The 14,165-nt window shown below is 33.6% G+C and overlaps 1 protein-coding gene across 6 annotated transcripts in view; it reads right to left on the minus strand.

Annotated features, from left to right (window-relative positions):
- LOC135099911 (fragile X messenger ribonucleoprotein 1 homolog) overlaps nucleotides 1–14,165 on the minus strand; it is a 71,956-nt gene that overhangs the window by 18,609 nt on the left and 39,182 nt on the right. For 5 of the 6 annotated variants that reach the window (XR_010268436.1, XM_064002602.1, XM_064002604.1 and 2 more), the window contains exons 9-10: nucleotides 10,833–10,964; nucleotides 232–393 (exon numbers count right to left, since the gene is read on the minus strand). Coding sequence is in view for 5 of the 6 variants with exons in the window: in XM_064002602.1 (XP_063858672.1) it covers nucleotides 232–393; nucleotides 10,833–10,964 (294 nt within the window). In the remaining variant the exon portion in view is untranslated. The remainder of the gene's footprint in view (nucleotides 1–231; nucleotides 394–10,832; nucleotides 10,965–14,165) is intronic. The other variant, XM_064002603.1, reaches the window with a different exon arrangement.

Here is a 14,165-nt window from a genome sequence, read left to right on the forward strand (position 1 = left end):
AAATGCACATACTTTAAGAGAGAGAGAGAGAGAGAGAGGAGAGAGAGAGAGAGAGAGAGAGAGAGAGAGAGAGAGAGAGAGAAGAGAGAGAGAGAGAGAGAGAGAGAGAGAGAGAGAGAGATGAGGAGAGGAGAGAGAGGAAGAGAGAGAGAGAGAGAGAGAGAGAGAGAGAGAGAGAAATTAACTTATTATAGGTCCCCACTGTATAGTTTTAACACTGAAGCAACATACCTCTATCAATACTTCCAACACTTCCAGTCTCTGCAGCATCTAATACTGTCTCCTCCTCATCTGCAACTCGTCTCCGCTCTTCATTGTGCCGCCGTGCAGTCCTGGGTGGTAGTGATGCATCACCTTCATCCCACTCTGGAGTTGCCTGACGTGACCATCGTCCTGCAAGGTTTATGATTTAACAGATATATTCCCATAAGTTCTTTGAATACATTATACATTCAAGTGTTCTGGCAATAGCTGCTTGAATAATTTTTACTTTACTATCTTCATATGAAAAGAAAAGCTGTCAAATTATTGACAATTTATGTCACTGTACAGAAACAAAATCACAGGATAATGTTTGAAAAGAAGTCACATACAATTTTTCCCTTTATCAGTAATTCTTCTGTTATACCAAAAATGGCAAAGGTGCAAGTTACTTTAGTTATTCTAAATCATTATCTTTAATGCTTTTTTGCATATTTAATGTATTCAATTGTATATTTTCATCCTTTCAAGAAAGAAATTAAGAATTCTCAAAGTAGTAAACTTATTATCAGTTGTTTGAGGTTTTTAAGTCATTAAGTATATGATACTAATGAATATTAGTATTTGTAAACATGTGAACCTATTAGATGAGCTTTAACACAGAGATTTTATAAAATTGAACTCTTACCTCCTAACTTACAGACAGACAAATTGAACACTGATGCACTGCATTATTATTTAAAATGTAAAGGTATATGAGTAGTCACCAAGAAATTGACACTACAAAAATAAGAAAATATATATATAATCTCTCACTGACTTGCATGTGAATCTTAGTTTTCCATTTATTCTTTTTTATAAGCTCAGAGTTATTTAAAATTGAAAGAAGAAGAAAGTCTTATGGCAACCATCTTACCTTTGCCCATTCTGCTATGATAATAAAAACTGAATACCCCATATGTGCTACTAGAATATGGTTTACATACTTGAGACAAAAATAGTGCATGGTTTCCATAAACAAAATAGTGCCAACATAGGTGACACAATGCTGAAATATTAACATGCAATAAGATCAAAATACAGTTTCCTTCTCAAAATGTTCATTAGATCTCATGAACAAGGAGTCAGCCTTAGAAATGCCTCCATCATTGAGAACTGTGAAATACAAGCATGTTATAAGTGGTATAACTGTATATGTGATGGGCTACAATTTAAGACATGTTCGCTTACCCTTGATAACTTATTTTAGCTTCCACAGAAGTTCACATGAGCACTGCACATAACAAAAAAACTTCCCTCCAGAGGATCTTAATACTGTATGTACTCATGACTGTCCTTCTTTGAAGCTGAACATATCTCAACAAGAAAATACAAAGTACCTTAAAGTATATACTACTTTCATGATCTTTATGAAAAGGAGGCTAATACAATTATCTATATCATCCTTCTCTTCAATATAAATTAGCAGCTTTGTGTTCAATAGCCAATATAACAAGTCACTCAACAATTAACTGTAAAACTGTGCTGGGGAAATGCTTGAGAAATCGGGCTGCTTTAGCAATATAAAACACACAAAAATTATTTTAGTATTATAGTGCAGAAAAGTATGAAGTTGGCATTACTGTAACTGCCACTTGTTTGACAAGACAAATCTATGAACATAAGTGACACTGCATGTATGGTAAGAAGACTTATAGGTGTGGCTTTTTTTTTGCACAAGCTAAAAGTACTAAACCTAGAGCTTTCAAATGCTCTAATTCATAAGTAAATGTTCTTTGTTACAAAATGCACTTCTGTTTGTTTACACTAGATTATTTTCTCTTTTAATTTACATATATTTATTTAATCCTCAAATCAATGTATTTTTTTTACTAAAAGCAGAAACAAATACTTGAATAAAGACTAATATAGACACTTGGGGAGGTCTGACAGCTCAATTTATCTAAATATTAAACTTATTTTGACTTAAGTGAAAATTTTACACTAAAATTTGAACATATTTGTAATTTTGAAGGATCTATGAACAAGGTGTTACTAAATCATGTAGTTATATAAGTGGAATCTTTTTTTTTTACCTTAAGAAAATTATATGAAAACAAATTATCAAAATATGAAAAAAATTAGCATCTTTCACCAGGTATTTACTGTATAGGCATGAGACAATTGATGAGTAACCATCTATCTGGCAAAAATAAGTAAATAAATAAATAAATAAATAAATAAATAAATAAATAAATAAAAATAATTAAATAAATACATAAAATATATTAGCAGTATTCTTTTTGTATGACTGCTCCAATATAGGCATTTTTTATTTGAAAAAGTAAGATGCAAAATTTTAAAAAAATATAAAAAGCAAATCTATCCATATCATGTGTAAAAATGGTATTGGTTATCATCATTCATTAGCTCTGTGACAGGATACTTTTTGTTATCCTGTCATAGTTAAGTTCCAGAATTCTATTACTGTGCTGAAACATCAGCTGAGTTTTTACTCCTGAGGAGCAACTCTTATTATTAATAAAACAGAATAATTGATGATGGTGGATTGTTACAATTAGTTAACTGCTTTGTAGCTAACAAAATAAATACTAATGACTCTGGGAAGGTGTCTAGTTTTTATACAAAAAACCTGTGATCCTTGCTGTTATAATATCTACATCAGAGATAAGATGGGATCACATGAATTACAAAATACTTATCTTTGCAGGTGAATGCTTACATTTATAAATACTAATAACCTAAGAAATACTACTAATTTCATGAGAAAATATGAAACCAAAATAAATAATACTTTATACCATTAACATAATGATTGAAAACTAAGAAAAAGAGAAGTATATTTGTACAATAGAACTACTTAAATAAGAGAACATAAAAGTTTTCAAGTTCCTCTAGCAAGCAAAAATCTAGCACTGAATGAGGATGTGCTTCTACCCCCTTCATTCTAAAATAATCGGTCAGTGCTCTACTATAATACTAACTTTGGAAAAAATAAATAAAAAAAAAAAGTGCACATGATATACATTTTTTTATATTTTTTTTTTAAGTATGACTTATTTTCAGTGGTATAGGTTATTTTTACATATGTAGTAAATGCATATGAAACCTCACACAGTCAATAAGGACAGATAATACTTATAAACATGTTTATGTCTGAGCTTGTTACTGACAAATTAATACATTTTTACTTGTGATACCAAAACTTTTAGGTGACTAATTTTTCCTAAATATTTACATAACAATAAACATATGAATAATTGATTGTCACTCTTACAATGCAAAGTATCGCTTTTACCTTGAATACTATACACCAAAAAAACACAACCAAAAAGTAAATCAAAATATGCATGTAAAAATTAAGAAAAGTCTTCCACCCATGTCAGCAATGTTAATTTTACACTAATTGCACACAGCATGCCAGGACTAAATCTTAATTAGATGAGAAGGCACTATAATGAAGAAAGTCCACATTTGTAAGGTTAATTTTGCCGCCACCACCACCAGTTAACCACGTGATTCTCCCAACATCCTTCACAGCAGTATGGTGAGTGTATCCTGAAGCTTTGAAACTTACGAAATTTATTTCTTAAAAATTTGATGTAAGACTAGTAAAGGTTATTGCGTAAAACAAAAGTTAACTTGCTTCTTTTTATTAAGAAAACACTATCTGCAAACAAGTAGTACAGAAAGGATTTTATATTCCAGTAGCTAGTTTTCACTTAGCTAGTGTCTGGTGATTACAAGCGTCATTATCATTGAATATCTGCATCATCTTTGACAATTGCAAGCGTCCTTAAGTAATGCCTTATTTCTGCAGAACATGCCAAGCCTGGATAACCACAATCAAAACTTCAGCTAAACCAACTGTACAGTCATTATGTGACTTCCATAACCTTTTGCCAATTAAATATTCTGAAAACACTTGATACAAATACATCCCTTCATAATAATAACAATAATAAAAAAAGACACAAAGGCTGTCATGATAAACCTGAAAGCAGACAGCCAGTCCCTTGAAGCCAATTATAAATGTATTAGTAGTTTAGACTTTTTGGAGTGACTAGATATTGTGGAATGTTACAGCAAATTCCTACCAAAGGTATTTTGCTTATTTTGTGCCCAGCTGCTACCTACCATTCCATGCCATTGGCCACCTTCAAAACATGCCTTGGGCATCCAGAAATGGCATCTGCAAATTCCATAGTCTTTGACACACACGTCACATCAGGAAATACTTCACAAAACAAGTATTATGAGCCTGCTGTACTTTGCAAGTGTCATAAATGCTGATCTTCCATAGCCTTCCTGGTTGTTATAATGAATGGGCATATATTCAAACTCCCAAGAACATAAATCTAGTGGTAAAGCCACTGTGTTTTTTTACATGTCTAAAGATGTTTGGTTACATATATCTTTAATAGATAAGCTGTGTACTCATCACTCAGTCATTTCTCTCCCATCTCCAAGTCTGGAATTATTCAACTTTTACTTCTAACCATTAATATAAGATAAACATGAACTCTGAAAAAGTTACTATTATTACTTTACTTTCATAATAATAATAATAATAATAAACAATAATAATAATAATGACTGCATATATTTTTTAACTATTTATTAGAAACTTATCAACTTAAAGAATAGCACAAAAAAACAACTGATGCTCACTATATTAAAAAGGTGTAATTTTATGCAGTCTACATTTACAATTTTTTTTTTTATATAATTTACCACTTCTAATCTGTAGTACCAAAGTTACAGCACACTAACCATGATTCAAAATAGTGAATCTGACTTGAGATAGGAGGCTAATGATGTTGTTCCCTGGCACATTCTGGAATGTGGCATTACCTTATTCAAGGAAGACTTAGGAGGATCTATTCCATATGTCCAGCCACCAGAAGGGTCATATTATGGGAAAAGTTATCACTTAAAAATTCCATCCTTATAATCAATATACCATTTTCTGAGGGCTAACTGCCAAAACCTTTAATGTGTGAATGAATTTACTCATATCAAAGCAATGAGTCTTCTGTTAATATGAGATATAAAGAAATGGAAGAAGTGAAAGAAATACGTATACACCAGAACATTCTTACACAAGTAGATAGGAGACAGAAAGTTAATCAACCATGCTTTACAAAAATGAAATATTGTCCATAAATAATAATAGCAGTTACAAGTAAAAACGCATTACTGCAATCTCTTAGCACAGCATTTGTTTTATATAATTTTCCACAGAACAATACAGCCTATACAACTTGTTAAACCATCTGATAATTTAATCTATTCAAATACATAATCAAATTTGATGTTGACAGTACACATCATACCCATTATGTACAAGCTTCAAGTTAGAGATGTTTTTTCGACTGCCAAAATACATTCACAACAATACTAGGTGTTGGGAGGTGGAAAAATATACATGGTGGTGGTGTCCAGCTGCCAACACTAACCTCATATATTGTGGGATTCCAATTCCTTTCAGGTTTAGTATTCCATTCATGAGCTACCAAACACATAAGAGATTTTAGTAAGATATAATAGTCAACCTAAAATATTACACCACATCAGAATATTCACATTAATAATTATCCAGCTCACACTTCTGTATGCTCCAAATCCCATGTTAATGAACAACTTCCCAACAAGCTCATTACCTATAGTTCCACAATCTACATTACAGTGAGATGTAAATTACATTGGGATATACCCAAACTGTAATTTCATCTGTTATACAAACCAACATCGAAAGTCTGCTTGGATGAAAGACATTCCCTAGTGCATGAATTTAGCAACAACCATTGTTAATACCAACCTTTGCTGTACATGCTGTAAAGATCTAGTGCTGCTAATCCCAGTGTCATGTACACAAAGCAGGGTAAATACAGAGTAGCTATTAGTTGGAAAGGATAATTTCAGAAGGGTTGAAATTATTGTACCCAAGGGGAATCTTAACTTCTGCAGAACACACAAACCAAGATGATGATTAATTATATGGGACAAGTGTGAGAATATATATATATATATATATATATATATATATATATATATATATATATATATATATATATATATATATATATATATATATATATATATATATATAAGTATATACATTTGTCATGTATATACTCTTGACTAAGTTGCAAATAATGTATCCTGCAATTAGCCAGAATTATAATTCATGAATGCAATTTATGACATTTAATTTTATATCTTAGTCCCAAATAACTGAAGCAGTGGTTAAGTGTATGGTGGTTGTGAATACAGTGAAGGAAGTTGTCTTAGTCCCATTAGTTCCCATAAAGAACAACACACTCAAGCTACTCCTCGTGCACACTGTTGTGGTTCACTATTTTGCTAAACTGTTGAATAATAATAATGATCATAACATGCATGTTTTGGATGAAAGTTTCCTTCATGGTTAGTATGTATGTGACCATACATACACACAAATATATATATATATATATATATATATATATATATATATATATATATATATATATATATATATATATATATATATATATATATATATATAAACAATGTAAAAAAAATTTTTAAAGTACACTCGTACCCATGCTGTAAATGATGTTTTTATTCAACAGGACTTCTCCCATTCTTTTAATAATCATTATTATTATTGTGATTACTGTTATCATCATAATTATCATCATTATCATTATCATCATTAAATATGGTCCAAGTGATTGTTAAATTTTTAAAACTTTATATGAACCACAACATGCTAATATCAAGACAATCATGTAGTGTGCATTTCTTTATTTCACCGCAATTTTTTTTTTACGTTTTACTTATTTTAATGAAAGCATTACTTTCACTCACAGTTCATGAATAAATCCATATTAGTTGTAACTGACCAAAAAAATTAAAAAAGCTCATAGAACAATTATAGTAAAACTGCATCAACTCTATATTGTTACAGCAATAAAGACAACTCAGTATTATGATGTCAATACATCAATAATGTGATGCAGAACTGTCTGTGGAGTTCTTCAGTAGACCCATAACAAATCCATACTCAATATTTTTATCAAACTAAATCCAGCACTGCCAAATTATAATTGTAAAATTGTAAAAAAGTGGTTCAGTTTTTATAATAGCTTGTTACTATGTTCCTTAAAAGTTTTAACAAGTAAATACAATAATTGATTTGTGAAGATGACAATGATAAAAGTATTACTTAACATTTAAGAAGTAAATTTCAAAGTCAGCAGCAGATTAAGTTTTAAGTATCTGTAACTCATGCTGTTCAAGTATGACAAACAGCTAAATGTGCAATATTCTTTTTACCGTATTACCTCCGAATCATAAAAGTATGAACTAAGTTCTATATAAAATTTCTTTGAATAATAATAGTCCTTTCTCAAGAAGTCAGAAACTATCATAGAAAAAAAAAAAAAGCCATAATTTCACTTAAAAAGTGTGGCCAGTGTTTGGAAGAAATAAGCAAATTTAGAACTGGAGAGATTTTCATAATCAAATGTTTTCTGTAATACATGATAACTGTGATTATTTAGTGTTGTGACAGAAGACAAACCTAATCTACATCCCAAAACTACAAAACTCAGCCTTTTGCTGAATTGTGCAGAGAGAGAGAGAGAGAGAGAGAGAGAGAGAGAGAGAGAGAGAGAGAGAGAGAGAGAGAGAGAGAGAGAGAGAGAGAGAGAGAGAGAGAGAGAGAGAGAGAGAGAGAGAGAGAGAGAGAGAGAGAGAGAGAGAGAGAGAGAGAGAGAGAATGTTAACTCCAAATCTCAAGATTTACTGATGGTTAACTTATAATTGCAAGACTTCCCTTCATAACAAAAATGCCTAACTCTTCTGAAATCACAGATTCAATTAAAGGATTTGTGAAAGTAAGTAACTATTTAAAATCCATGACATGGTAAATCTAAGATACATTTTCAACTTGACATACTTATATGAATCTCATCACTATAATACCTAATTTTACAAGAAAAATTCTTAAAAGAAAATACAGTACTTATTGCAAAAAAATTTAGTCATTTTCTTGATATCCATCCAGCACTGCATGAAACTATTATAACTAAAAATATCTGATGTTTGTCACACTATGAGAGCCATGAAGTACATTTCTGTTCATATGTATATTTATTATATTGATGTGTGTGTGTTAGGGCCAAAGATAGCAAGACAGGCCCAAGACAGGAAGGTTAAAGGCAAATATTGCTAAAGTTTGGAAATTAAGAAACCATGCATGACACTATGGTCCCTAACATTCACCTCTTGCCCTCTAGCATTTTCCTGTCATTTATGTATTTGATCAATATACCCAAACAGATCCTCTCACCAGCTTGTAAGTAAATAGTAGTAGTAGTAGTAGTAGTAGTAGTAGTAGTAGTAGTAGTAGTAGCAGAAGTAGTAGTAGTAGTAGTAGTAGTAGTGATAATAATAAATAGTGGCAGCATATGCTTGTGAAATTATTACTTTTATGCAATAAAAATCATCCATTATATAATATGGATCATTAAAGGGAGAAAGATGATGTCTACTGAGCAAGGATGACGGAGCACAAATGTTTAAAAGAAAAATAGGGACACATACCCTTTACTTACACATCACATACATAGAATTATGCAGTAGATGTTTGGAATGAGATAAATGTTCATCCTATTCATCAACTGCCAGTGAGAGGATCTATTCTGTGTGTGTGTGTGTGTGTGTGTGTGTGTGTGTGTGTGTGTGTGTGTGTGTGTGTGTGTGTGTGTGTGTGTGTGTGTGTGTGTGTGTGTGTGAGAGAGAGAGAGAGAGAGAGAGAGAGAGAGAGAGAGAGAGAGAGAGAGAGAGAGAGAGAGAGAGAGAGAGAGAGAGAGAGAGAGAGAGAGAGAGAGAGAGAGAGAGAGAGAGAGAGAGAGAGAGAGAGAGAGAGAGAGAGAGAGAGAGAGAGAGAGAGAGAGAGAGAGAGAGAGGTAACTTGGGTACTGTAACAATGACCAAGGCAATAAAATATTATTTCACTGTAAAATTAGATAGTTTATGCAAAAAACAAAACACACAAAAACTAAATAAATGAAACAAAATAAAAGAAAAATTGTAAAATACAAATAAAAAAAATAATAATGATGATAATAGTAATGACCAAAGAAAATATATAGAGAGAACAATATGCCAAGTATACGGGAACAAACAAATATTTGAAATATCATGTGTCAATATTTGATAGATTTTAAAAATCCATTTGAAAAGGCTATGGGCAAAAAAGAAAGAAAAGACTAAATAGGGTTGTTAACAATCTATAAGTGATTGTATTAGCTATATCATGTTAAATTTCTACTTGTTGTATATCATGTATATTTAAGACATTCATATATCTTAGGACATATTAGGCTATAGTTAAGTCTGGATAAGAATGCCATTCTCAATATTTTATACAGTGAGAGCAGGAGTTGAATAATTTTACCTCCAGCATTAATGCAGTCACTTTGCTATCATAGATCTTATGAATGCTGCATTTAAAGAATAATGCAAAACATGCTAAAAGCAAAATGGATTATTTATGATGAACAAGAATGACAAAAAACAGTTAGGCAAATAACGAAGACAAAAAAAAAAGTCAAAAGTTAGTGTTCTCTTTTGTTAATTTCATGCACAATGTATCAAAATACCAGAGCAAATAAAGGGGGAGGACTGCAGCATGCATACAGCAAGATGACTACAAATAGCATATATGGCATGTAAGTCTTGTATTCAATATTGTTAACAGCATGAAAGATTACCAATGTACTAGATTATACTGGTTATGTTGATCTTCCATAAATTTGGCCTGAATTCACTCAGCAATCTACAAAACAAGAAGAGCTGCTTGGCCCACGGTGAAGCTGCAGATTTCAATCTCTGCACAAGATTCAAAACAGATGAGTAATTTGATATCTTACCTTACACTGGATGTTAACATGACACATTCTGTCAATAGTGGGGGATGTATTGACAAGGTCTTGTCAATAGAGTCCATCTCTTTATATTATCATCTTTCAAGTATGTGCATCATATTCTTGAAGATATCAGAAAAGTTCACATGGGGAACTGTAGTTTGTTTAGAAAATACTTCATCCTTGCAAATATATTTAAATAGCATTTATAATTTTTTATTTTATTTTTTTAAATTTCAGCTAGCTTCCTCAAAATCATCAATTGTATGGATTTACTTCTGATGCAAGAATATTAAAAACAAGTCATAGATAGTGAGAAATCATTTAATAATATTGTCTTCTTAAGACAGTCCCCATTTTGCATAAAGAACATAGCCAGTGAGTTGAGTCATAGATGATTGTGGTCAAAGACAATTTACTTCAAATGACAAGCTAATCATTGAGTGGTCATCAAGTATGGTCTGTCTCATCAAGGAAGGTCATTTGCTAATGCTGAGGCTACTTTTTTCTCGCCTTCCCCCTCTGTCAGCACTGCCTCCTCTGTGATTTCTGTGGTCAGGTGGGGGACGGGTATAATCACCTCTACTGTCATGGCCTCCTCTATCATGACCTCTGCCCTCATGACCCCCCTGCCCTCATGACCTCGACCTCCCCCACCTCTCCCACCTCCCCTCTTTTCAGCACTTGATATGTAATCACTCAAGGTATTACCAGTTCCAGAACGGTCGTTATTGTAGCGGTCACTGCCTCTGCCACCGCCTCTCCCTCGGCCGCCCCGAGGACCTCCACGTCCCCGACCACGTCCTCCCATTTCCATGTCACTACTGTAGCCACTGTAATGAAACCAACATTTCCTTACAAAATTAAGATATCAGGCATAAACAAACTGTATACAAAGGAATTGTCAACAAGTGAAAGTGAAAGAGTTATAAATAATAATAAATAATTTCTTAAGTCTGCTGAAAAAGCAAAACAATGCTCCTGTTTTCAATCATATGAATTATGTCCTACAAGTACACTTCTGTTTCTTAAATACCATAACCTTACTCTATCACTGCATCCCAATTACCATCTACTTATGTTATTTTACAATTTTATCTTTTGCCCAATTCACTCATTTTCAAAGCTTCAACCACACCCAACTGGTGTAGTTCTCACATACCATTACCTCTACTATGAACTCTTCCTCTACCAGGTAATGGTTATATATAGTACTTCCACCACATCCCCTCAACATTTTCATGTCAAACAAGTTTCCTTACATATATCCAACCACACTCACATCATATGTCACCATTAAATAAGAAAATAATTCTATCTCCTAGTACAAACCAAGTAGTACACATACAGTAGGGTATGCGACAACACATGGTCATTATAACATACAACTGCAATAACGCATTGAAGTTTTAATAAATATTTAATTGGAATAGCAAAATTCGCAAGACTAACTCACCAGCTGTGAGAGCCGCTGCTCACCTATCCACCATCTGTCCCTTTTTTCCCTTTCCTCTCTTCTTTCCTCTTGTCTCAAACCTCCCTCCCTGTCACCTCCCCTCCCCATTATCTGTCAGAGATAAGGAAGTAGGGAGTGATACTTTGCTCTCTCTCTCTCTCTCTCTCTCTCTCTCTCTCTCTCTCTCTCTCTCTCTCTCTCTCTCTCTCTCTCTCTCTCTCTCTCTCCACCTCCTCCTCCATCTTATTTGCTCACTCTCCTCCTCCTTCATCTTATGTCATTTTTTCTTTCTTTCTTACTCTCACTCTCGTTTATATATTTCAATTTTCATTCTCAATCAGTCTCATTCTACTCAGCAATCCTTAGGACTGTTCTTACTTTGAGAGAGAGAGAGAGAGAGAGAGAGAGAGAGAGAGAGAGAGAGAGAGAGAGAGAGAGAGAGAGAGAGAGAGAGAGAGAGAGAGAGAGAGAGAGAGAGAGAGAGAGAGAGAGAGAGAGAGAGAGAGAGAGAGAGAGGGGGGACTCCAACTTATTGGGGTTTCCTGCATGTCTATGCATGATGCCGACAGTAGGTAAATGTGACCTATACTTGTCAAAGCAGCGTGAAACTCAGGGTGATAATACATGAAACTCGAGGAGAGGAGGGCGTTTTGTATATATTTGTTGTGTTATCTCAAATACAGTAATGTAAATGTGCTTATTTTGATGATTTTTTTTCTTTTTAATTGTGGAATTTTTAATATTAATTACTGGTTCCCTGGAACCAATGAATTCTTTCCCATAGGTTCGTCAGTTGCTATAACCCACATTTGCCATAACAAACGATACACTGGAACAAATCATGTTCTTTGTCATACACCCTACTGTATGTATATTTCTACCCATCCCCATTCCCCACCATGGAAAGCATTTTAAGAAATGTATTCAACTGTGATATTTAGATTTTCTTGTTAAAAAAATTAATTAATTAATAAAAAAAAAAAAAATTGAAAAAAAAATTGACTGGTGTGTGTGTGTGTGTGTGTATTTACCTAGTTGTATTTACCTAGTTGTATAATACAGGGTCCGAGCCAAAGCTCAATTAGTCCTGTCTCCATACCCGAATTTGTCCAATTTCTCTTTAAACATGTGCACACTCTTTGCCGCAACTACCTCTTCTTTTAAGTTATTCCATATTTCAACCGTTCGATGCGGAAAGCTGTATTTCTTAATATCTCCCAAACAATGACTCTTCTTTAATTTCTTCATATGTCCCCTTGTACGTCTATCTCCTTCCTCCACTTTTACAACTAGGTCATCTCTGTCTATCTTCTCCATGCCATTTACTAATTTGAACATTGTTATCAGGTCTCCTCTTTCCCTTCTTTCTTGCAGTGTTGGTAATCCAATTTCTTCCAGTCTTTCCTCGTAACTTAGGTCTTCCAATTCAGGTATCATTTTCGTAGCTGTTCTTTGTATTCTTTCCAATTTCCTTATATCTTTCTTTTTGTGTGGAGACCATACCACTGCTGCGTATTCCAGTTTGGGACGTATCATGTGTGTTATGATTTTCTTCATCATTTCTTTGTCTAGGTAATTAAATGCCACCCTGATATTTGCTAGCAAATTATATGTAGAGCCAAATATTCCATTGATGTGTTTTTCTGGTGAAAGCGGGTCTTGAATTATTACTCCCAAGTCTTTTTCTTCTTTGCTCTTTGGTATTGTGATACCTCCCATCTTATACTCCCATGAAGGTCTCCTTTTACTTCTTCCCATCTCCATTACATGGCACTTCTTTATATTGAATTCTAATTTCCATCATTTACTCCATTCATAAATTCTATCAATATCCCTCTGTAGTTCCTCACAATCCTCTTGGTTCTTTATTACTTTCATCAATTTTGCATCATCTGCAAACATATTAATGTAGCTATTTAAACCCACCGTCATATCATTTATATAGACCTGAAACATTATAGGTGCCAACACAGACCCTTGTGGTACTCCGCTTGTTACTTCGCACCAACTTGATTTATTATCTCTGATTACTGTACTCATTTTCCTACCTTGGAGATAATCCTTCATCCACTTAAGTATTTTTCCTTTTAGCCCTCCTCAATGTTCCAGTTTCCATATGAGACTTTTATGTGGAACTGTATCAAAAGCTTTTTTCAGATCTAAATAGACAGCATCAACCCAACCATCTCTCTCTTGTAGTTTATCTATTACTCTTGTATAAAAGCTCAGTAAGTTTGTTACGCAAGATCTCTCTTTCCTGAAACCGAATTGTTTTTCTGTTATTATATTTTCTTGTTCAAGATATTGCACCCATCTGTGATTCCCCTACTGTCATCTGCTGGTAACCTGGCCAGCCGTTCCCCTACAGAAAGAGCTCAGAGCTCCTAGTGACTGATCTTTGGGTAGGACTGAGACCACTGACACACCACACACTGGGACAGCGAGTTCACAACCCCTCAGGTTACATCCCATACCTACTTGCTGCTAGGTGATCAGGTGCTACACATTAAGAGGCTCGCCCATTTGCCTCACCACGCCCAGGATTTGAACACAGGCCTTCCTGGTTGTGAGCCGAGTGTGCTAACCAC

This window comes from Scylla paramamosain, chromosome 4 (assembly GCF_035594125.1).
Source record: "Scylla paramamosain isolate STU-SP2022 chromosome 4, ASM3559412v1, whole genome shotgun sequence".
NCBI classification, from domain to species: domain Eukaryota; kingdom Metazoa; phylum Arthropoda; class Malacostraca; order Decapoda; family Portunidae; genus Scylla; species Scylla paramamosain.